Source organism: Brassica rapa, chromosome A01 (assembly GCF_000309985.2).
Source record: "Brassica rapa cultivar Chiifu-401-42 chromosome A01, CAAS_Brap_v3.01, whole genome shotgun sequence".
NCBI lineage: Eukaryota > Viridiplantae > Streptophyta > Magnoliopsida > Brassicales > Brassicaceae > Brassica > Brassica rapa.
Genome location: NC_024795.2, coordinates 7,935,965 through 7,958,844, shown reverse-complemented (window position 1 = coordinate 7,958,844; position 22,880 = coordinate 7,935,965). Strand labels below are relative to the sequence as shown.

At 35.5% G+C, this 22,880-nt stretch overlaps 5 protein-coding genes across 5 annotated transcripts; 2 read left to right on the top strand and 3 right to left on the bottom strand.

Annotated features, from left to right (window-relative positions):
* Positions 1-624: 624 nt before the first annotated feature.
* LOC103861819 (endoplasmin homolog) lies at positions 625-4,699 on the top strand. Its single transcript, XM_009139528.3, has 15 exons — positions 625-874; positions 963-1,080; positions 1,151-1,304; positions 1,380-1,460; positions 1,547-1,658; positions 1,739-1,865; positions 1,962-2,100; positions 2,255-2,369; positions 2,474-2,667; positions 2,739-2,954; positions 3,037-3,202; positions 3,312-3,453; positions 3,538-3,688; positions 3,766-4,170; positions 4,239-4,699. The coding sequence occupies exons 1-15, from the start codon at positions 808-810 to the stop codon at positions 4,518-4,520; spliced, it is 2,469 nt and encodes an 822-aa protein (XP_009137776.1). The 5' UTR covers positions 625-807; the 3' UTR covers positions 4,521-4,699.
* A 235-nt stretch (positions 4,700-4,934) lies between these two features.
* Positions 4,935-6,678, top strand: LOC103861809 (thaumatin-like protein 1). Its single transcript, XM_009139517.3, has 3 exons — positions 4,935-5,310; positions 5,394-6,087; positions 6,388-6,678. The coding sequence occupies exons 1-3, from the start codon at positions 5,238-5,240 to the stop codon at positions 6,560-6,562; spliced, it is 942 nt and encodes a 313-aa protein (XP_009137765.1). The 5' UTR covers positions 4,935-5,237; the 3' UTR covers positions 6,563-6,678.
* A 260-nt stretch (positions 6,679-6,938) lies between these two features.
* On the bottom strand, positions 6,939-8,737 carry LOC103861798 (UPF0307 protein Asuc_0809). Its single transcript, XM_009139507.3, has 6 exons — positions 8,254-8,737; positions 8,136-8,184; positions 8,004-8,055; positions 7,750-7,922; positions 7,387-7,500; positions 6,939-7,274 (listed from the first exon to the last, which is right to left on the bottom strand). Exons 1-6 carry the CDS (start codon positions 8,610-8,612, stop codon positions 7,098-7,100), a joined length of 924 nt encoding a protein of 307 aa, XP_009137755.1. The 5' UTR covers positions 8,613-8,737; the 3' UTR covers positions 6,939-7,097.
* Positions 8,738-13,181: 4,444 nt separating this feature from the next.
* Positions 13,182-18,340, bottom strand: LOC103861797 (kinesin-like protein KIN-7I). The gene is made up of 10 exons (XM_018659897.2): positions 18,023-18,340; positions 17,454-17,662; positions 17,273-17,362; positions 17,092-17,192; positions 16,885-17,004; positions 16,705-16,786; positions 16,550-16,617; positions 16,280-16,467; positions 15,853-16,201; positions 13,182-15,772 (listed from the first exon to the last, which is right to left on the bottom strand). Exons 2-10 carry the CDS (start codon positions 17,617-17,619, stop codon positions 13,385-13,387), a joined length of 3,552 nt encoding a protein of 1,183 aa, XP_018515413.1. The 5' UTR covers positions 17,620-17,662; positions 18,023-18,340; the 3' UTR covers positions 13,182-13,384.
* Positions 18,341-18,574: 234 nt separating this feature from the next.
* LOC103861787 (1-acylglycerol-3-phosphate O-acyltransferase) lies at positions 18,575-20,997 on the bottom strand. Its single transcript, XM_009139495.3, has 9 exons — positions 20,585-20,997; positions 20,266-20,502; positions 20,154-20,200; positions 19,952-20,070; positions 19,697-19,857; positions 19,457-19,566; positions 19,267-19,366; positions 19,039-19,162; positions 18,575-18,931 (listed from the first exon to the last, which is right to left on the bottom strand). Exons 1-9 carry the CDS (start codon positions 20,806-20,808, stop codon positions 18,803-18,805), a joined length of 1,251 nt encoding a protein of 416 aa, XP_009137743.1. The 5' UTR covers positions 20,809-20,997; the 3' UTR covers positions 18,575-18,802.
* Between the last annotated feature and the right edge of the window lie 1,883 nt (positions 20,998-22,880).

The window sequence follows — 22,880 nt, the reverse complement described above, 5'->3', positions numbered from 1 at the left end:
CAAGATTCTTTTTAATCTTGTTGTTTTTTTCTCAATAAAATAAAAATAGATAATAGTTTTCTTTCCAAAACTCAAGGTAGTGTTACCATTGTCTTCCTTTACTCATGGTGTTTATATTCTCATTTGTGAATAAGTGTTTCATAGAACAAAAAGAGCAGTTCTGAGTAATTATTTCATACAACTCTCGGAACCAACCAAGAAACAACTGTGGTTTCTTGAAACAGAGTTTGAGTTGTCGTAAAGAACAAGTTCGTGTCCTCTTGCAATACAGAATCAGAACAATAGTATCCATGCAGCCAAACAGAAAAAACGTGAGTGAAGCAGAAGAATCATCCAGAAAGCATCTTTATTAGCTTTCGGAAGTCTGACGTCAATAAAAATGCTAACATCCAATAATACATTGCCACGTGTAATACGAGTAAACATGGCCGTCCGATCGTCCAACAAGGATGACACGTGTATAACCGTCGACTTTGAAGAGTTTTGATTATTCAAGTCGTCCATCCAGTGATCCACCCACTACAACCCGACACCCACGTCGCTCCACGTCAAGTTCAAAACCTTGCTCCAATACAAAACTCCCACGTGGACTCCTCAGCAACCCTGAGCCGTTCGATCTGCCACGTCAACAAATCAAGACGTAGCTCATGAACCGTAGTGTACGCAATGACACAGAATCAATCTCCTATTTTACGGATCTCATCTCCTTTCGAGCTCGAATCATCTCCAGTGAGTGAGTGAATAAACCTCAAACAAAGCTAGCGACCGAGTCTCGAGAGATATCGAAAAAGCTATACGAACTCAACAATGAGGACGAGGACGCTCGTGTCCGTCTTGTTCCTATTCTCCCTCCTCTTCCTTCTCCCAGATCAAGGTATCGATCCAATCCAACACTTTGATTTCGATTACGTGACTCTTCGCTTTCGATCTCTATGCTTAACAACTGTGTATGTGTATCACAGGAAGAAAGCTACACGCGAATGCGGAAGATAGCTCCGACGAGGTTTCAGATCCACCCAAGGTGGAGGAGAAACTCGGCGGTCACGGCGGTTTATCGACTGATTCAGATGTCGTTCATAGGTTAGTCTCTCACCACGCTACAGCTTTCGATTGAATCGCGTAAATCTCGGCTGATTTCGTTTGTTGGCAGAGAGTCTGAGTCGATCTCGAAGAAGTCACTTCGCAGTAACGCGGAGAAGTTTGAGTTCCAAGCTGAGGTTTCTCGGCTGATGGATATTATCATCAACTCTCTATACAGCAACAAGGATATTTTCCTTAGAGAGTTGATCTCTAATGCTTCTGATGTAAGCATTTTGTGTTTATTATCATTGCTTGTTGCTTGTTGAAGAGGGGAGCTAATGTTTGTAACTTTTTTGCAGGCTTTGGATAAGATTAGGTTCCTTGCACTCACTGATAAAGATGTTTTGGGTGAAGGTGACACTGCTAAGCTTGAGATCCAGGTTAGCTCCTACATCTTTTGGTAGATGGTGTGTGATTTGTACATTGAGCTTGAGAGATCTGAAGTTTTTTTGATGATGATGTGCAGATTAAGTTAGATAAAGCTAAGAAGATTCTTTCTATCCGGGACCGTGGTATTGGAATGACTAAGGAGGATTTGATCAAGAACCTTGGTACCATTGCAAAATCTGGAACGTCAGGTGCGTTTGCTTATGTGGTGTTGTAGTTTAATAGTCTGGATATGAGAGTTCCTATGTATTAAAGATCTTGTCTTTCACAGCTTTTGTTGAGAAAATGCAATCAAGTGGGGATCTTAACCTTATTGGACAGTTTGGAGTTGGATTCTACTCTGCCTATCTTGTTGCTGACTACATTGAAGTCATTAGCAAGCACAACGATGACATCCAGTAAGTTGATTGCGGAGAGTGTTTTGTTTGGAGATATACTTGTATGAATGTGAACTCACTTGGAAAGTTTTCTGATAACTTCTTTTCCATTTTCAGACATGTATGGGAATCAAAGGCTGATGGTAAATTTGCTGTTTCCGAGGATACATGGAATGAGCCTCTTGGACGTGGAACTGAGATTAGACTACATCTTAGAGATGAAGCTGGCGAGTACCTTGAGGAGAGTAAACTTAAGGTGAGTACTATTTTCATAAAGATGTAAATTTTTCTTTCGTTTCTTAAAGAGTGATACGAACGAAAAGTTACACAAAGCAAAAAACCAGAATACCCAGGGTCAACAGAATTGTAAATACCGTGGACTGATTATATCTCTTTATTGTCTACTGCAGGATTTGGTGAAGAGATATTCTGAATTCATTAACTTCCCTATCAACCTCTGGGCTAGCAAAGAGGTTGAAACTGAGGTCCCAGCTGAGGAAGACGAGTCAGCTGAAGAGGAAACTGGTGAGTTATTTTGAGACATGGCAATAATAATTTTCTGCTTTAGCGTGTATATGTTCTTACGAGTCAGACGGACGTGAGTTTTATTAATGGTACTTTCGCTTCAGAAACCACCTCTACCGAGGAAGAGAAGGAGGAAGATGCTGAGGAGGAAGACAGTGAGAAGAAGCAGAAAACCAAGAAGGTGAAAGAAACAGTTTATGAATGGGAGCTTCTGAATGATGTGAAGGCTATATGGCTGAGAAGTCCCAAGGAGGTGACAGAGGAAGAGTACACTAAATTCTACCATTCTCTTGCAAAGGTGAAAATCAATGCGTGAACAAATAATATATGTTACACATTTGGATTTCTCTGACCCCAGTTGTTGTACAGGATTTCTCTGACGAGAAGCCAATGGCTTGGAGTCACTTTAATGCGGAAGGTGATGTTGAATTCAAGGCTGTGTTGTATGTTCCTCCGAAAGCTGCCCATGATCAGTACGAGAGCTACTACAACACCAACAAGGCGAACTTGAAGCTCTACGTCAGGAGGGTCTTCATCTCGGATGAATTTGATGAGCTTCTGCCTAAATATTTGAGTTTCTTGAAGGTAAGTAACTGGAAGACAAACCAAGTTTTTACTTTCAATACAAATTCAAGAGCTGAATCGCTAATGTGAGTTGCTTCTGCAGGGTCTTGTTGACTCTGACACATTGCCTCTAAATGTATCACGAGAAATGCTTCAACAACACAGCAGCTTAAAGACAATTAAGAAGAAGCTCATCCGAAAGGCTCTTGATATGATCCGCAAGCTTGCTGAAGAAGACCCTGATGAGGTCCATGACGATGACAAAAAAGGTATTCCATATAACAAGCTTCTTGGTATCAGACCACTTATCGTGTTCCAGGTTTATTCTCTACCATGGTACTTATATCTTACTGGAATTTGTTCTTTTTTGGCTCACAGATGTGGAGAAGTCTGGTGAGAATGACGAGAAGAAGGGTCAATACACCAAATTCTGGAACGAGTTTGGTAAATCGATTAAACTTGGCATCATTGAGGATGCTTCTAACAGGAACCGCCTGGCCAAACTTCTTCGTTTTGAGACGTATGTGCTTTCATTAATCTTCTTATATACATCTGTTAGCTTAATAGCACCAGTTGGCTAAAGATTTAAAATTTCTCATTACAGAACTAAGTCCGATGGAAAACTGACTTCACTGGATCAGTACATCAAGAGAATGAAGAAGGGGCAAAAGGACGTATTTTACATTACTGGAAGCAGCAAGGAGCAACTGGAGAAATCTCCATTCCTCGAGAGGCTAATCAAAAAGGGCTATGAGGTTTGCATCGAACACTGATAATTCTTCTTTAATCCATTGCCAACTCGCATCTCACAATCCAATACTTGTGTTCGCAGGTTATCTTCTTCACAGACCCCGTTGATGAGTACTTGATGCAATACCTGATGGATTACGAGGACAAGAAGTTCCAGAATGTGTCAAAAGAAGGACTGCAGGTTGGGAAAGACTCGAAAGTGAAGGAGCTAAAAGAAGCATTCAAGGAGTTAACCAAGTGGTGGAAAGAGAGTCTCGCTAGTGAGAACGTGGACGACGTCAAAATCAGTAACCGTTTGGCTGATACTCCCTGTGTAGTTGTAACATCTAAGTTTGGATGGAGTGCAAACATGGAGAGGATCATGCAGTCCCAAACTCTCTCCGATGCAAACAAGCAAGCTTACATGCGCGGAAAGAGAGTCCTTGAGATCAACCCACGACACCCGATCATCAAAGAACTCAAGGAAAGAGTTGCTAGCGACCCAGAGGTAAAAAACATAAGATCCATCAGTTCTTTGTTTTTTGTTTACCTTCCTGACACTCAAAAGTCTTGCAGGATGAGAGTGTGAAAGAAACAGCACAGCTCATGTACCAGACGGCTTTGATCGAGAGTGGATTCATACTCAACGACCCAAAAGACTTTGCAGGCCGTATTTACAACTCTGTCAAGAGCAGCCTGAAGATTAGCCCTGATGCAGTAGCCGAAGAGGAAGTAGAGACAGAGGAAACAGAGACCAGTGAGGAAGCCACTGAGACAAAATCAGATGACTTGCCTGGTGGTCTAAACATTGAAGCCGAACCTGTTGAGGAAGAGACACCAACCAAGGACGAACTATAGATTTCACTTCTGATGTTTTTCTTCTATGTGTTTTCTCTACTCTCTTAGTTAAAAAAAGAACATCGTGTTTTACTCGTATTTCTTTCCAAGATTAGTTTTTACTATGTGGTTTTTGATGGATTATGTAATAGCAGCACAACTTTGATTCTAGATCATGCTAAATGAGTGCATCTATCATATCACTGTTGATTAAATTAAACAACAATGTGAACCCGCGACGGTTCAGACACGAAACTTTTGGTTGGTCAATCTATCTGTCCGAAGTTATCCTTGTAGCTTTCTGTAGTGTTAGACACCTATAATGCATATCTACTTGAGTATTTTTACTTGTATTCTACAAAACTAAGTTTTGAAAAGCTATGGTCTTTGTAAATTAAAAACATATATTCTGTAAAGGAAGAGATTTTATTTGCAAAGAAAAAGACTTTAATCAATTCGTGATAAAATATCTTTTTCAATGTATTGTTATCTCTGGCATCACTTTAAACATAAAGCAATTTGGTCATACTTTTTTATTTGTGAGATCACATGGATCTTGACCCTTGAGAGAAGGTATATATAGAGGTGTTGATGTCACCCAAAATGCTCCCTTTAAACTCTTATCTCATAAGTTTTTTCTCTTCCTCTTTAGTTTTGTTATCTCCAATATTCCAAACTTGACTTCTCCACCGAAAATACTTTTCTTTTCAAAAGAAGGAAACAAAAATAAAAACAGTGATGATCATAACACTTCTTCATTCTCCTGTCTCATTCTGTTTCATCTACATTTTTAGCTTCCTCTTCTTCTACGGTAATATTTATATGATTCTGTATCAAGATTCGCAATATTCATTTCATATTCATATCTTCTCATATACATTTTGACTTGCGTAGGAAGTAACGGTGCTACAGTCACTATAGTAAACCGATGCAGCTTCACTGTCTGGCCGGGAATTTTAGCCAACTCCGGAAGCAGCGGCTTAGGAACCACCGGTTTCGAACTTGCTTCTGGTGGCTCACGTTCCTTCCAAGCTCCAGCTAGCTGGTCGGGTCGGTTTTGGGCAAGAACCGGCTGCAACTTCGACTCTCAAACCGGTCAATTCACCTGCTTAACCGGCGACTGCGGCTCTAACCAAGTCGAATGCAACGGCTCAGGAGCCAAACCACCGGCTACACTAGCCGAGTTCACAATAGGTTCAGGTCCAGAAGATCCTACTCGAAAACAAGACTTCTACGACGTAAGCCTCGTGGACGGATACAACGTCCCCATGGTAGTTGAAGCAAGCGGAGGAACAGAAGGTAACTGCTTAACCACAGGATGCGTAGCGGATCTAAACCAGAGATGTCCAGCGGAGCTCCGGTTCGGATCCGGGTCAGCATGCAAAAGCGCGTGCGAGGCGTTTGGTAGTCCGGAGTATTGTTGTAGTGGCGCGTACGCTTCACCAACGGAGTGTAAACCGTCCATGTACTCGGAGATATTCAAGTCAGCTTGTCCTAGGTCGTATAGCTACGCGTTCGACGATGCTACTAGTACGTTCACATGCACTTCTGCTGATTATACCATCACTCTTTGCCCTTCCTTGCCTAGGTAGGTTTAACTTCTTTATTATTATTATTTTTTTGTCTACTTGCTTTATCATGCACACGACGAGCTTAGCTAGCAGAGTAATGTGATTGGCTTGAGCCATTTATGAAAAAGAAGTTGATTCTTTCTTTTTTTTTTACACGTAATAAAGGAGTATATAATAGTCATTCCATCAAAGAAAGGAAAATGAAAAAGGTTATTAGAAGATACAACAGGCCTACCATTACCGAACGCGTATGCTTATATTAGTTATTTATATTCAAATAGTTATTATACTCTAATAAGTTTGGAATGTGTATACAGCCAAAAGTCTGCAGCTAATGGGTGGAGAGAGGGCGGTGGATTGGCAGAAAGCTCACCGTCACCATTATCTACTTGGTTATCTGATGTTTTCACTTCTGACTCCTCAAAAATTCATATATCTTGGCAATATTTACTCATTTTTAGTTGTATTTTTCTTCTTTTTCGGCAATTTTGATATTTGTTTTTCATCATTTCCGGTTCTGGATGTAAATTCTGCATCCGATTACATTTATATTTTTCATGATTGTGCACATTAATGAATATTTAACCACATTGTTGATCATTTTTCAAGTTCACTACAAAACATTGACCATGTACAATGTCATTTTGGTGTTGCAGCATAGCTAATTTTCAGTTGCAAGTAGTTATAGTATATCTATAAATGTCGTCACAAATGATTCATAAAATACAGCTTAGTGGAAGAACATATCTGATAAAAAAGTTAATAGTCTATCTTAATTTTGGTTTTGATGACAAATGATGTGTCCTATTAGGATAACATTGATGGATAGATGACAAGAAACGCAAAAACGTGTGCTGCGAAAAGAAAGTACAAAAGGAGAAAAGAAGATCATGATAACTGATAAGCTAAAGTAAAAGCCTTGGCAGTTTAACCGGATTTAGAAAACAGAACCAAAATTTTGGTAACTCGATTTGAGTTCGGTTTAATGGGTATTACATTATTGAGAATCAACAAATATTCTTTTAAATCATAAGTACAGACTGCTCTCCTCACTCTGCATTTGTTTCGCCATGGAATGAAGAAATCGATTCAAAGACTTCTCAGCCGTCACCAATGCAGCATCGACTTCTTTCTGCTTCTCCGGGTTTACCTCTTTCATCTGCTCATGAACCAACTGTACTTTCCGAACAAGTTTACGCAATTCCTATCAACAATCAACGACGTAAAAGCATATATGATACGTTTAAGGAACTATACACTTTAGTAAACAAGTCATACATATCAACTTTCTTTATTGAACTCATATTTTGACTAACCTGCCGATCGAAATCAACACTCTGAAGAGAATAAACTTCTTTTGTGAGCTCCACATTTTGACTGATAAGGCCATCAAACCATCTCGCAGCTATAGCCACATATTCTTCTGAGCTCTGAAAAACATCATCTTAAAAATTATATGAGTTTGGAGAGCAAAACTACTGAGAACGTTTCTATGTAGACAGTTCTCTTCATCCATTTAGACAAATGATACTAATATACCATCCTCTTCTTTAATGGAAGCTACTCTTAACCGCTATATTCTGCAATGGACTACCAAAATATTCTACCCTTTGCTATATCATCATCATGTCTCCATTCACTTATTGTAACTACCTTTAAAAACTGAAGTTGATACTTACCTCTCCTTCATCTTCTGACTCTGTTTCTGTATCAATAAAATCGCCGACTCCAGCGTCATCTGCGCCATCCTTTGCTGAAGCAATCAGCGCCTGAATCCTTACGAGATCACCCTGATTTGTAGCGTTAATCAGAGTGTCCATCAACTCAGGCTCAACTTCACGCAGCAACTTCCCTAACAAACAAACACCAACATCAGCTAAACTCTTAGTGAAAGCTATAGAGTAAATAATGTAACTTTCTCTCTCTCTCTCACCGATATAGTTAAAATGTCTTCGCTTTCCTTCTCTAACATCCGCGCCTAGTCTCTGCGACATAACAACAAACACCTTGCGTGCATTAGTCCCATAACACGATCATCTACCTTAAAGCACGCATCTTGATTTACCTTGGCCAGCATCAACGCATCGTAAACCTCCTCACCAAGCGACGCCGCTCTACCAGATGTAAAGTCAATTCATTTTCAATAAAGTTGAGATTTTTATAGGAGATGATTGATTGATTACCTCATAACCCTCTTAATCTGATCACTCGAGAAGGAAGCTAGCTCCATACCCCACCGTACGGCGCGGCGAGCGTCACGCTTCCGCTGGTTCCTGCTCCTCGAGGACTCAGACTCTGATTCATCGCTACCGCCATCTTCTTCAGCAATGAGGGTTGGAGGAGAGAGAGCTTCTGGTGGACGGCGAAGTCGCCGACGAGGTGGGGATCTTGCGGTGGAGAAAGAAGGGGAGAGGAGAAGGAGAGTGGGGGTAGAAGAAGGTGGGTTTAGCGGCAGCTTCTTGGAGAACAAGTGGCGGAGATTACGAAGACGGTGATGACACTGCGGCGACAATTGCCTTATCGGACGTATGAGTTGCGCCATGGAAGTTCTCCGGCGAATGGTTCCGATGTCGAGTGGTGGTGGTTCTTATCTACTACTACACTGTAAAAAGAGCTTAAAGAGTTTAGTTTTTACTAAGGTGTTTTTTCTCCGTGGGCATAATAATTTTACATATGTTCAAAATATTTAATAATAAATTAAAAAAAAATCCTTTATATATGCAAAAAAAAATCCATCATAACATAAATACATTTTATTATGTAATATAAACTTAAAAGCACTCATGCGTTACAATATTTAGTAAAAAAATAAATTAATATTTTTTACATATAACAAAGTCTTTTAGTATAACAAAATTATCTTTTATTGTGTACAGTAAATTTGAAAAACTCATCTATATGTTAAATTATATACAATATATATATTGATTTTTTTTTTAATTATGATGTAATTTTTGGATAGCATAATATAAAATATTTTTATATAATGATAATTATCAAGTCACTGAAATTCATTTTTAGTGTATGGTTAATTATATATTAACTAATTTAATTATTTATTAAAGTGTATACAGATTTTATAACACAATATAAAATATTTTTAGATAATGATAAATATCAGATCAATGATTTTTTAAAAAATTTATGGTTCATTATATATTACCAAAATCGATCTAATTATTCATTTAGACCACTAAAAATTTAGCCACTAACCACTTTAACTTTTAAGTTTTAAATGAAAACTCAGTAAAAAAATATTTTGTAACTAATAGTATAGATTCAATTCATTTTTTTTTATCTTTTTACTTTTTATTAAGTTATTTTCGTTTAATACACTGAAAATCTGGAGCATATACTAGATCAATGTTGATTTGGTCGTCAAATTAAGGTTCTTTTGTGTATCATACTCATGATTTTTTCTAGGATTTTTTTTTTACTGCGAACACCATGTTTTATTAAACTGGTTCTGATGGTTTAGGCTGAAGAGCTAACCCTGTAGGAACCATAATGTTTACATGGGAGAATTCAGAAACTTTTGCGCGAGCCCCTTTTGCAAGGAGATCCGCTTTAACATTAAAAACTCGAGAGATAAAAGATAGAGAAAAAAACGTAAAAAAAAACGGAGATGAAAGAATTCTTTCCATTCTGAAGCCAAAGATGGTCAATAGTCTTCTTCTTCGAGCAGATTTACCATTTGCAGGCAATCCGACTCGAAATGCATAAAAACATGCCTTATATGGAAAGAATTTCGCATAGCCCAAAGCAGCGCATTCATCTCCGCATGCAGGGGAGTAAGGATTTGTTTTCCCCCAAGGGAACCAGAGATCGTAGACCCATCTTCTAGCTCCATTACAAAACCACTTCCAAAAGTAGATTGGTTAGACTTTTTCTAAGATATTAGCATTCACCACTAGTATACTATTAATCGCGTGATAAATCTTGACATTTTACCACACACGAAAATCATGTAGCATAATAGTATAACAACAAAATATGTCAATCGAAAGGAACAAAAACAAAACTTTTAATTGTTGAATGAGAAAAAAACCTTGCAGCGGCACAATATCAATATATCCCCTATATATTAATTAAAGATCTTTTAAAGCATTAGAACCTTAATTTTGTATTAATTAAAAAAAACCACATCATATGTGGCACTTCTAAATGCCTTCTAAATCCTATTTCTAATTATTCTAGAGCACATAATATAAACCATATATTTTGATATTTGCATTAAACATATATTGAAAAGTTAATATTTTAATTTTGAAATTTTCGTTGCTTTTTCAAAATGATTATAAACTATTGAAACTACTAAACATCCCACATTAAAAAAAAAATTCGTTAGTGTAAAATTTTGTTACACAAATATGCAAATAATCATAAAATCATATAAGTAGAAACCTCATTTAATAAATAACCATATTAAAAGTATACTATATATCTATGTTAATATCATTTAAATTTAATTATATATCATATACGATAGATAAGATTGATTGTTTTGATTTATTTACCCTAAAATAATTGTAAATAAACAAAAATGATCGTTTGATTTATATGCACACGCTAATTTATTATATTATAGTAACCGATTTCTTAGTTATTTAGTATATATACTTATTATTTTATTATTTCATAATATGCAGAAAACATAAAATAAGTAATAAATATAAAATATTGATTCTGCAAAAGATGCGGATCTTAACCTAAGTCTGTATCTCTTTAATAATTTTAAATCTTAAATATTTTCTAAATCTCAAACCAAAACAAACAAACGAAATGAGAATAAACTCCAAAATCAATATTTATATTGAGCAATAACCAAAATGAAAAAGAGACACAAAAAAAAAATTGAAGATACATAGGATTGGGACGTGAACATAAACTTCTCACGACCATAATTAACTTTTAAATTTCTAAATCATGATATAAAACTGAGCTAGCATAGTTTCATTTTAACCAAATAGTAGGCCTGAAATTCTTCGGCCTAAACGTTAAAAACGTTCTTATGCGATAAATATTTTTTTGACCTAAAACATTTTTTAAAATTGGATCAGCTCATCTGTATATAAATTATTTAATTAACAAAAAGTAAAAAAAATAAATTTAAGGGCCATAATATTAATTTGATCAAGAATATTTATTTATTTTTCCATACAATATTTTTTAAATAATTTTTATATAAATTTCCCTTGCGCAAAGCGCATGTCTTATTATGCTATTCTATTGCTTACTAATCTATAAATTCATCATATTGTAAGAAAATAGTTGATGCATTGATAATATAAAAGTTACACAGCTTAAGAATTAGGCGTCACTCGTGTCCGCTCGCAGCCACACCATATCCATACAAAAGTCAAGATGATCATGCACACCACAAGGATGATGGGTATGAGGTAACCTATCAATATCATACTGTTTCTTCACTTCACCAAAAACTTGTTCTTCCTATTTTCTTCCCCTGCTAAATTCAAGCTTAACTTATGGTTAAGCTAATTAGAATAAGAAATATATAGACATGAAAAAATCTTTTAAATCTTTTGAATCTCCCTTGGAAAGGAAGTCTTTAGATTTTCTAATGATTAGGAAATATATGTAACTGCCTAATATGGCTAAAATATATATATGAAAATTAATAATTTTGAATAATAAATATTTGATAAAAATTAGTATATCTTTTATCATATATGTTTAATTTGAAACTATTAAAATAAATGAAACAAGCATATTAACTATATAATAAAAAAATTAGATTTTTCTGTATATGTTATATATTGAATTTAAAAAAAAACAACTATAAATTACTATAAATGCTAAAAATCTCATATTTAAATTTTGTGATCTATAGTTTAAATTTTTTGTTATGAAAAGATACAAATGATTACAAAGTCATATAAGTAGAAAGTCTCATTTAATAAGTTTTAAGATTAAAAGATATATATATATATATATATATAATATCATTTTAAATTAAACTATATACCATATAAAAATATAAAAATATTTCAATCGAGAAATTTGCTTTGAACATTTTTTTTTTTTGATGAAAGATTTGAACAATTTTTTTTTTAAATTAGAAATTACTAAAACTATTAATCCCACAATAAAAATTTTGTTATCAATAATTTATTTTTTTTGCTATAAAAGATAGATAAAAAAATCTGAGTAAAAACAACGTTTATTAATATAAATATATACTATATATATATGTTAATATCATTTAAATTTAATTATATACCATATCAAATAAAAAAGTATTATTTGGATTAATAAAATTTATTTATGGAAAATTACCAAAAACTATCATATTCATAGTATTACTTTTCATGTTTACACTAACCACTTTTATCCTCAATTTTAATGAAGAGTAAAAGATATTTATAACCTTAGGATTAACTAATCTACACTTAAGGTTTAGAATTGAGAAGTGGGATAGGGTTTTTGAAATGTGAAAAATTTAGGATTCTAATAAATATATAAATAAGTACTTAAAAAAATAAATTTTCGAAAATAGTTTCAAAAATAATTTTTGATTTTCAAAAAGAAATTTGAAAAAAAATTTGAAAAAAAATTGATAAAAAAGTTTATAAAAAGTTTGAATTTGAAAAGTATAATTCGAAAACATAAAGAAATTTTTTATTTTTTAATTTAATTTTTATTTTTATTTAATTAATTATTATATATATATATAACAAGAGTATAAGAGTCTTTTGCCATTTAATGAAAAATGTATTTTTGAAAATGTCTCTTTAGTGGTGGTAAACATGAATAATAGTATTAATAAAGTGGTAAACATGAAAATTCACTTTTATTTATATGTTTGCACCAATTATTTAATTATAAACGTAATAGTTATAAACTTTTATTATTATTTTATAATATGTAAAAAATATATAACACGTAAAATAATTTATATATATAATGTTCATGCCGCATAAGATTCAGATCTTAACCTGGTTTAAATTATTTTGTTGATCATACTCATGATTTTCTGTAAGATATCAGCATTCACCATTAGTATAGTATTAACCGTGTTGTATAACGTATGACAAATAACAACTAAATATGTAGAACAGAGTTAGAAGAATATCATTTAACAAAAACAAAACATTTATAATTCGATTGGTTTTATTAAGTTTTTTTTTTTGGTTTTATTAAGTTTACGTCAATGCCATACTGAACAAATTAAATAAGTCGACGACAAAGAATAGGTCTAACAATAACGAATAATGTGAGTGATACATATCTTGCACACCTTCACTTTTAATTGTTTACACAAACACAAAGAGACTTAAAAATAAAATGGTTCGTTTATAATCCACCGGTCAAGCTAATACGAGAGAAAGAGTTAGAAAAACTCCAGCCAGATGATTTAACGTTGAGTGTTGTTGTAGGTGAGAAGCTAAGTCCAAACATTTCCTTTGGCGTCATGTTTGATTCATCGAACCCAACCAAAGTAGCCACAAGAGAAGCACTCTCTTTGCAATGCTCCACGTCTTTGGCCTTGGTCCATGCCTTGTGTGTTACTTGCATGCTCCTCTGCTTTGAACTCAACTCAACACCCCATTTCTTGTAAACTTCTTCTCTATCCTTTCTTCCAAACTTCTTTGGTATTTGCTTAGCCAACCATTCTCTCTCTCGCCCCAGCGTTTTAGCACTTTGTTTCCTCACAATCTCCGGCGAGTCCTTGAGGAAAGATAGCCTCCTTAGCTCCACTTCCATGTAGACAAAGTCTGATGGATCGCCTTTGAAGAGCAAGAAGAAGTATGTTCTGTGAACCAAAGGTACATTACAAACCCCCCAAAGCTCTATTATCTGGCTTTGCTGTCTCTCAAACTCTGCTTTAGTGTCTCTTTCGGGCTTTGTCTTCTCTGCTTCAGTGTCGGACTCATGCCTTGAATGATGCTGCATCGCCATCTGTTTAAGCCCTGCCATAAACTCATGGAAGCTACCACCGCTAGTCTCAGTGTCTGTATCTTTAGTGCTCTGTGCATCGGTGGAGAGAGTGTTGTCTAAATCAAAGGATGCGTTGTTAGATGTGTTGAATGTGAAGCGTCCGCTAGCAGCAGCTGCAACAGCCTTTGTGAACAAGAGATTTTCTCTGCAGCTTCGGCTTCTTCGCATCATCTTCAAGCTATCTCCTGGACTGGTGTTGACACTTATTGTGTTAAAAGATGGAGATTGATTCTCTTCTGCTGAGTGCATGCTCATAAAGTATTCGATTGTCTTCTGCATCTCCTTCACCTTGTTTTTAAGAGCCTCGTATGTAGTCTCATCGTCATCGGAGCCTCCATGGACTTGTACATGTTGTTGTGTGTCTTCTTTCTTGGGAGACAAGCTAGGGTTTGTTTCTTCCTTCTCCACATATTGATTAGTCTCATTGGCTTCTTCTAGCTTGTTTGTAGGTTGCTCAACTTCAGCTTCATGTTTAGCAGATAAACTCATCTTTGTATCTATTGTCTTTAAAGATGAATCAGAATCTTCCTTTACTGACTTCATAGCTTCATTCTCATTGGCCATAGGCCACAAGTTCTGTCCCATATCTGCTAACCTTTTGATACTTAGCTCATCTTTGGCTTCATCTTCCTTCTCAAACTCTATAGTTTCATTATCATTCGCCATAAGAGGTTCGTAGTGTTGTTTGTCTTCCAGACATGACTGGTCCTTAGACAGATTTTGCTCCAAGTCTTCTTTCTTTGAAGATTGCCTTTGTTCTGTTTCTTGCACTTCTTGTGCAAACTTGTGTATAGTTAGCTCATCTTTGGCTTCAAGTTTAGCAGATAAAGAGGAACCAGCATCTTCCTTTTCTGACTTTATAGCTTCATCATCATTGGCTATAATAGATTTGTAATGTTGTTTGTTCTCCAGACATGACTGGTCCTTAGACAGATTCTGTTCCATGTCTTCTGTCTTTGAAGATGATTGCCTTTGTTTTTCCACAGATTTTTCTGTTTCTTGCACTTCTTCTACCAACTTGTCTATAGTTAGCTCATCTTGGGCTTCAAGTTTAACATTTAAAGATGAATCAGCATCTTCCTTAGCTTCATCCTCATCAGCCATAGAAGATTTGTAGTTTTGTTTGTATTCTACAACACATGGTTGATCCTTAGACATGTTCTGTCCTATGTCTTCTTTCTTTGTAGATTGTTCTGTCTCTTGTAACTCTTCTGCCAACTTAGTTATAGTTAGCTCATCTTGGGCTTCATGTTCAGCATATAAACTCTTCTCTGTATCTATCTCCTCTAAAAATGAATCACCATCTTCCTTTTTGGACTCCACAGCTTCATTCTCATCTGATAATGACTCCACTTTCTTTTCAACAATGTTGTCTACTGTGTCTTGGATTATAACTCTTTCACTATTCTCTTCAATGCATCTTACTTCTTTGCAAGCATCTTCTTGTTCTTGTATGGTCCTTTGACCCATCTCCTCCCACTTGTTGCTCACTCCATTCTCCGGGATTCGAGGAGTAGTATCATCCAGCAAGAAACCATCTTCATCAGGAGAGTACAAGTTACTTTTCACCATGTTATTTAGCAAACGAGGCTCATCAAAATCTGTTGAGTCATAGCTTTTTCTCCTGCTGTAATCAACTGAGCTTGAAGATGATTGATATTCCGCTGCTGATTTAAGCAGATTCTCTACCCGAGATTGAGCTACATCTCTTTGCCACTTAAGCTCCTGGATCTGCTCCTCCATCTGTAGATTGTTGCACAAGTAATATTAAGTGATGTTTCTTTAACAAAACACACAAAAGAAGCATTCAAAAACAAACTAACCTTTTCAATCACTTCTTCTTTCTGTTTGAGCAATGAATGAAACTCATCAGAGGTTGAAGAAGAAGAAGAACCAAGTCCAAGATTCTTCAACTCATTCTCCATTCTCATCAGTTCCCTCTGTAGCTGCTTCACCAAAGCTTTCTCAGACACAACCATGTTCACTTGAGCGTTTGTGGTCACCTCTTTAGCACAAGTTGCAAAGAGTAATGTGTTTCTTGATTGTTCAAGATGACTACGAGCAGGGCTCATTGTACATATGATAGCCGTTCTTGCGTTTCCTCCCAATGAGTTTTGAAGTATGCGTGTTAGCTTTGAGTCTCTATATGGTATGTGTCCATGTTTCCCTTTGCTGCAGTAGTTCCAAGAAAACACATTCATATTAACTTCTTAAGAGACTCTTAGAGGAGAACTCTATTTTAGACATTACCTGAGTTTTCGGATGACAGTTCCAAGAGTAAGTAAACTCCGATTAATGTGACAACCTTCTTTGAGTCTTGAACCAGCAGATAATGTCTGAGAGGCTCTTTCACTTCCTGCTAGATCAACAAAGCACACTGATGCTGCAAGAATCGCTGAGCTCTCCGGTGAAACCTCTCGGTTTGAGCTTTCTATTGTCTGCAGTAGAAGGAAAAAACATTGATGTGACACACAATGTGTGAGTGTAATTGTTTTATCATTGATAGATTAATATGAGTACCAGTCTGAGAATCTGATGAGATCTTGAGCTAGTCTCGTTTAAAGACGTCTCTCCAATCTTCCGTTGAGCTGAGAAAAGACCAAAGATTCTGTATATCATCAACTTGTTGATAATATATAATCAAGTAATTTAATTGAGTGTGGTTAGTTAATTACTCTCGCATATGGATATGAGTTCCTCTAGATGGTTTCTGTCTGTGATAGTCTCCTCTTTAAGTTTCTCAACGACCGTTCCTCTCTAATCAAAGTTGACATTAATGTTTTCAGTAATTGTGTAACTAATTATGATGACTAGAAAGAATTAATTGCTTGTAATAGAAGTTATTGAGAAGGGACCTCTGGATCATCAAGAAGCCTAAGTGGATTATTATTATCTTCACAAAGTAGATCCCTCACAGCTTCATTGTAGATCTCCATTGCTGAGAATTTTAGAGTGAATTTTCTTTCTTGTTTATGCTAAAAGAAACAACAGAGAATATTCTCAGTGAGTGAAATATTGATAGAAAATAAAGTAAACAAGAGTTGTAAGTTAATGTGTGTAACCTTGTCAATGTAAAGAAAAATATCATTGATTGCAAATCCAGTGATTCCTGTCATGGTGTATGTTTTGCCACTACTTGTCTGTCCATACGCAAAGATGCTTGCTGCAATTACAACAACAAGAACCATATCCATCATAACATGATCTATAATAATATCAAAACTATTCAATTATGTTTCTTACAGTTGATTCCGGAGAGGACACAAAGTGCAACCTCTCTGGCTCCATCATCATACACTTGCTTTGTAGGACATTCAAATCCAAACACCTTGTCTGTAACACAATAATTGATTGGTATGTGATTTTTATAGTTAGTAATTGATATGTTGGTGTAATTAGTAATTATTATTTTTTTGCTTATTACCAAAGGTGAAGGAAGGCTTATCAGACAAGTTATGAGCGTTGCAGATGATTGTGGTGTTGTTGATGCATTCCCAATCACATCTATCGTTTCTTGTCTTCTCTTTCTCGTTTAGAGGTCTAACCCTCACCGACACCAGTATCTTCTCTTCTCCTCCTCCTGCCGACATCTTTTTCTTTCTTTCTTTCTATATATCTCTCTTTAATTCAAAGCTGTTGCAAAGGTATGAATCTTTTTAGACTGAGATAAAGAGAGGAACAGAATTGAGGTGAAGACCTTTTTCTAGGGTTTCTTTATTAACTTGTGGATTAATTAAACAATACAAACCCTTGGATCCCTATATAAGGAACCCTAACATAAAATTTCCTTTTCATAATATAACTGCCACAAAACCTAACCCAAACCCATTAAAGGATTAATCAAATTATTTTATGAAAAAAAAAAATCTTCTGAAACATTTCTTTTTCTCAAATGCAGGCTTTAGATCATAAAGAACAAATGCTGAACGTTTCAAACGTGTCATTGCTAGTCATTGACCAAAACGAATCGACATGTATAAGACTCAAGCTCACCTTTTGATCGTCATTGTACTGCTGCAAATTTGAGAGAGAGGCATGTTTTGATTGTGAGGGTTGAAACTAGAGGAGAGTTTTAATTTGATCATAGTTCATATAGAAAATTCAACGAGAAAAGTTGTTGGGAGATGAGGAAAGAAGAATGAGTCAGCCAAATAACAAGATGAGAGACAACTTCCTGTGTCAAAACCTCTCTGTAATTTCTTCTTCCTCAAGTTTATTTTTCCTGATTGAGCTGTCTGCCGGCATGGCCATTGGATACGTTTCGACCACCAGGTCACATTACTAATTTAAGAATGTTGCTAACCTTAACCTATTTTAACCTTCCCGTTACGGCTATTATAGTATTACCTTGTTGTACAAGGGAAACTAACCTTATCTTGATATAAGTTAACATGAGCAGCACACAATGAACCTTATGTTGCTAACAACTTTAAAAAAAAAAAGAATTGTGCATTGACCAGGCTCGGTGGTCTCAGTTTGAAGCACAGAGATTTGGTTGTTATGTTTCATTATTTAATTGTAAGAAATTGTATGAAACCGATAATAAAAGAGTATCTAAAGATTACATTAAGATAATTTTAATAATGAGATCACATTCTGAAGTCTTGAGATAAGAAAGAAATCAAAACGCTACAAAGAGAATGGAAAGAGGTCTTAGAACTCCAAAGTACAAACACAGCCAACATTAAAAAAAAATGGTTTCTCTTTATATATGGTTTTTGTACATTTATAATAAAGTAAAGTTGATAAGGTAAAAGGAACAACATAGCACGACTAAACCAATTGAAAACCATCTGGAATGAGTTCTTGATGAGAAGAGTCTTGAGATATATACTTGCGGCAAGCATACATCACTGCTGAATGAAAACCAGCTGGGTTGTCTATGAACACAAAATGGCCACCCTACACAAATTTTTGATCAAAAAAATCTCTCACATAAGCATCTTCTTCTTTATAATTTCCTCTTTAAATTTTGAAAAAACTAATGCAAAACTATTTAGAGATGTAACCTGTGGAACACGAATGATTTCGCAAGGGACCTTCATGTGTTTCCGTGCTTCCACTGCACCTTGATAGTTCATCCAATCATTCATTCCATAGATAAAAGTTGTTGGCACTTTCCACTCTGATGCACTGCACAAAAGAACAGTCATCCAAAAACATGAGTTCAATAAAACACTCCATCTGCAGTGTGCTCATAAACTTGGTCTTTGTTTCATCAGATTTGGTGGACAAACCTTTGTAAGAGTGGCTTCCGAGCAAATGCTCCGAAGGAGAAGATGTATTTCAAGCACAACTCTCCACTAGCCTTTGCAGCCAACGTATGATACACATAATCTACAACGCAAAAACAAACCATCACTTTTCAGCTATGCGTCATTATCTTCCATATGCTGCTGTGGGAACTTAAGAGTAAGAAGTACTCACCGGTGAGCAATCTGGATTCCTCATCTGTTAGCACAGTTCCCACAGAATGTGCTCCAAATCTTGCACTTGTATACCGGTTCACAAGACCCGGACCCCAAGGACCTAACCCTCTGCAACAGAAGCATATTTAGAAACATATAGTGAATTCCATTAGTCCTGCCATCTAATTTCATCGCCGAACAAGTTGTCACTTGGTTAAAACAAGCTCATTGCATGGTTCCAATGCCGTATATAGCATACCTAATCAGCTTCTGAGGAGTGAAATTGGACTCCCATAGATGATTTAGAAGAGCACCTTTCCACGTTGCTCTAAACTTAGTCAGCCACTCGGACTTGGCATCTGATTCAGCTGAGAAACCAGCAGATCCCACCAGAACCAAGTGCTGAACATGCTCAGGATGCTGAAAGATCCGATGAAAAGTCAGAAACCATATATCCAAAAACGTTACCTTTTACTCATTGAGTTAATACCAACGAAAGGAACATAAAACTCACCTTAAGCGCGTACTTAGCAGCAACATAACCTCCAAAAGAATGTCCTAACAGAATGAAGTTACTAAGATTCTTGGACTTACGCCATTCCTCAAATGAGTCGATAAACCACGCCTCTGTTTCTGCATATTCAAAGAATGACCATTTTCAGTTCCAAATGAAACCATAGCCACAAAGTCATTAACAGTAGAAACGAAATGAATACCTTCAGTGCTTTTACAAGTAAAATCAGGCCTACTCGATCCACCCCACCTATAAAAAGACCAATTTGTGACAAACAGTTACAACAAAACGTGCACGTTACCAAAGCTGCTTACCCAAGTTGATCAATAGCAATGACCCTAAACCGACTAGCGAGAGCATCGAAGTTACGAAAGAAGAAGCCTTGAGAAGCACCATAACCATGAACCATCACAAGCGTAGGAGAACCTTCCTTGGCGTCAAAGGTAACAGTGTTGATGTGCCTAGACTCATCGCTTGAAGACCGAAACCACCTGATTTTCGAACCTGGTGGTCCAGAGCCGATATTCACTTGCTCTTGTACATAAGGCGTCCTGAAGAAGAGAACGAAAAATCCAATCTTTGATGGACCCATCTGTATAAAATCCGTAATTGAGAGAGGAGAAAGGTGAGTACTTGAGGATGGAGAGAAGGCGGTTCTCGGCGGCGATGATGTTGTCGGTGGAGGTGGGGATCCAGCGGAGGGAACTGGGCCATAAGATGTTCCATCTCGATTTCGCGGCGTTGGTTGCAGCTGAGGCAGCAGATGAACCGGAGACCGAAGCAGAGGCGGAGGAAGATCCGAGCTTTGTCTTTGAGATTTCCTCGGCCATTCTTAACCGGAACCGGTTTAAGCTCATACACGAATGCAATAATCTAGAGAGGAGACAAAAGTCAAAGAATCTGAGATTGTGGAAATGATTGAAGCGAGAGGTTTTGCATATATGCGGCCTCCCTGATGACGGGACACGTCATTGCTGACGTCACGCATTCTTGCAAAGCAAGAGAGATAGCTTTTCCCGTGGTCGTTGTTAGACACTCTCTCTCTCTCTCCGTTGAACATGATTAGTCAAATAGTTCGTTAATAAACTAAGATTAGGTCTATAATGGAAATATAACCTATGGTTTAGCTACACAGTTTTTTATTTTTTTATTTTTTTATTTAAATTGTTCAAATTTTAATATAAATTGTCAATAAATATGGCTTTCTGAAATTCAAAACTCAAAATTTGTATATAAAAATATTAACAAATCATTACTCCATATTAAGTGTTGTTTTAGACTTGTGCACACGAATTAAGGAAACAATTAATTTTACATGTTTTCTATATAAAAACACAATTACCTATATACCTAAACATATTTCAACCAATAAAAAAACAAATAACAGAATAAAATTAATAAATTTTGCATTGAAAACCGAAAAAAACATTTATTTTGTAACGAAAAAATTTCTCTAAAACGACATTTAATATGAAACGGTGAGAGTAATAAACAATTGAACTAAAAAGGTTTTCACTACCATTAATGATTTTGATGCAGTATTAAAATACCAATGCGAAGTGATTCAGAAAAAAAGATAAACTAATTGGAAAGGACCTATTTTCTGATTCTTCTATAAAAAAGATTTTAATTAGTAGTGTAAGCTTTTCTAACTATAATAGACTGAATAAAATAGTTATGGCTCTTGAAATCTATATATATAAAAATATGTTCGCCTTCTTCATGTGATGCCACGTCATCAAGTCGTGCGTTATGGGAGTGACATGTGTCCCATTTTATATTTGGGGTCAAAATAAAACAAAAATTTGTCAGGAGTAATTGAACCCACCACCTCCAGCACTGGTAATTTTTCTTAGAACCACTAGGCTAAAGTCACTTTTAATAAATATGTGGCCGGGAAAATACTTATTATCGTGTTGGCTGGAAGTCCATGCTTCTTCTGCATGTGGCCAGGGTCGGTACTGAACTGATGTCAAGATGAAAATCGTGAAGTTAAAATTTTGCTCCAAATAGTTTTGCAATGTTTCCAACCTTTATAACTTGATGCATATAATATATATCAAAATACATTTGTTGTACACGCTTTTATTAGTTTTGCTTTTAAAAGAAGGTATTTGCAGTTATAAATGTTTTGTGCCAGTGAATTAATGGTTAAAAAACCTCTATACATATGTCATTTTAAAATAACACTCAACTTCTATATATAGTCAATATATATGTTCATGTTATATTTTAGACTAAATATTTTCTCTTTTAAAAATATAGAAAACAGTTTTTTAGTCTACAAGCAAATGTTGTAGAGCAAGTATGCATTATACAAAATAATATATATTTAAAATCCATACGCAAAAACATAAAAGTTGATATAGGCCTCTTTCTGACACATGCACAATCTACTATGAATAAGAATTAAAAAAAACAGTATTATCACCAAACTTTATCACAAATCCACATTTGTACATCTATAATTATGAGTTGGACAATTAGTTAATTTGATACAATTCCAAAGCAAGAATAATCGAAAAATAACTATACCACGCATACTAATAAGTAACACATAACAGATAATCAAATTCTTGAATCTTAAAACAAATTTCAACTCGAGCATTTAGTGAATATCAAATTAACTAATATCCCGCCCGTAGGACGGGCCATCCCTAGTATAGTGAAATGAATATGAAAGTGAAAAATCATTAAATAAGGTGATTCCTCTATCAGCATCCTCATTTAATTAAACTAGATCGTCTTCCGCGCTTCGTGCGGATAATTGCTTTTAAACTGTTACAATTAATTTTGTTATTTAATTATAGAATATTGCAGAATTTCCATATGCACATAAACTATGTACTATGTAAAATATATTATATGAGGGGATACATGATTTGTTTTTTGTTGTTCGAGGGATTCATATATTTTCGCATTTTTGTAA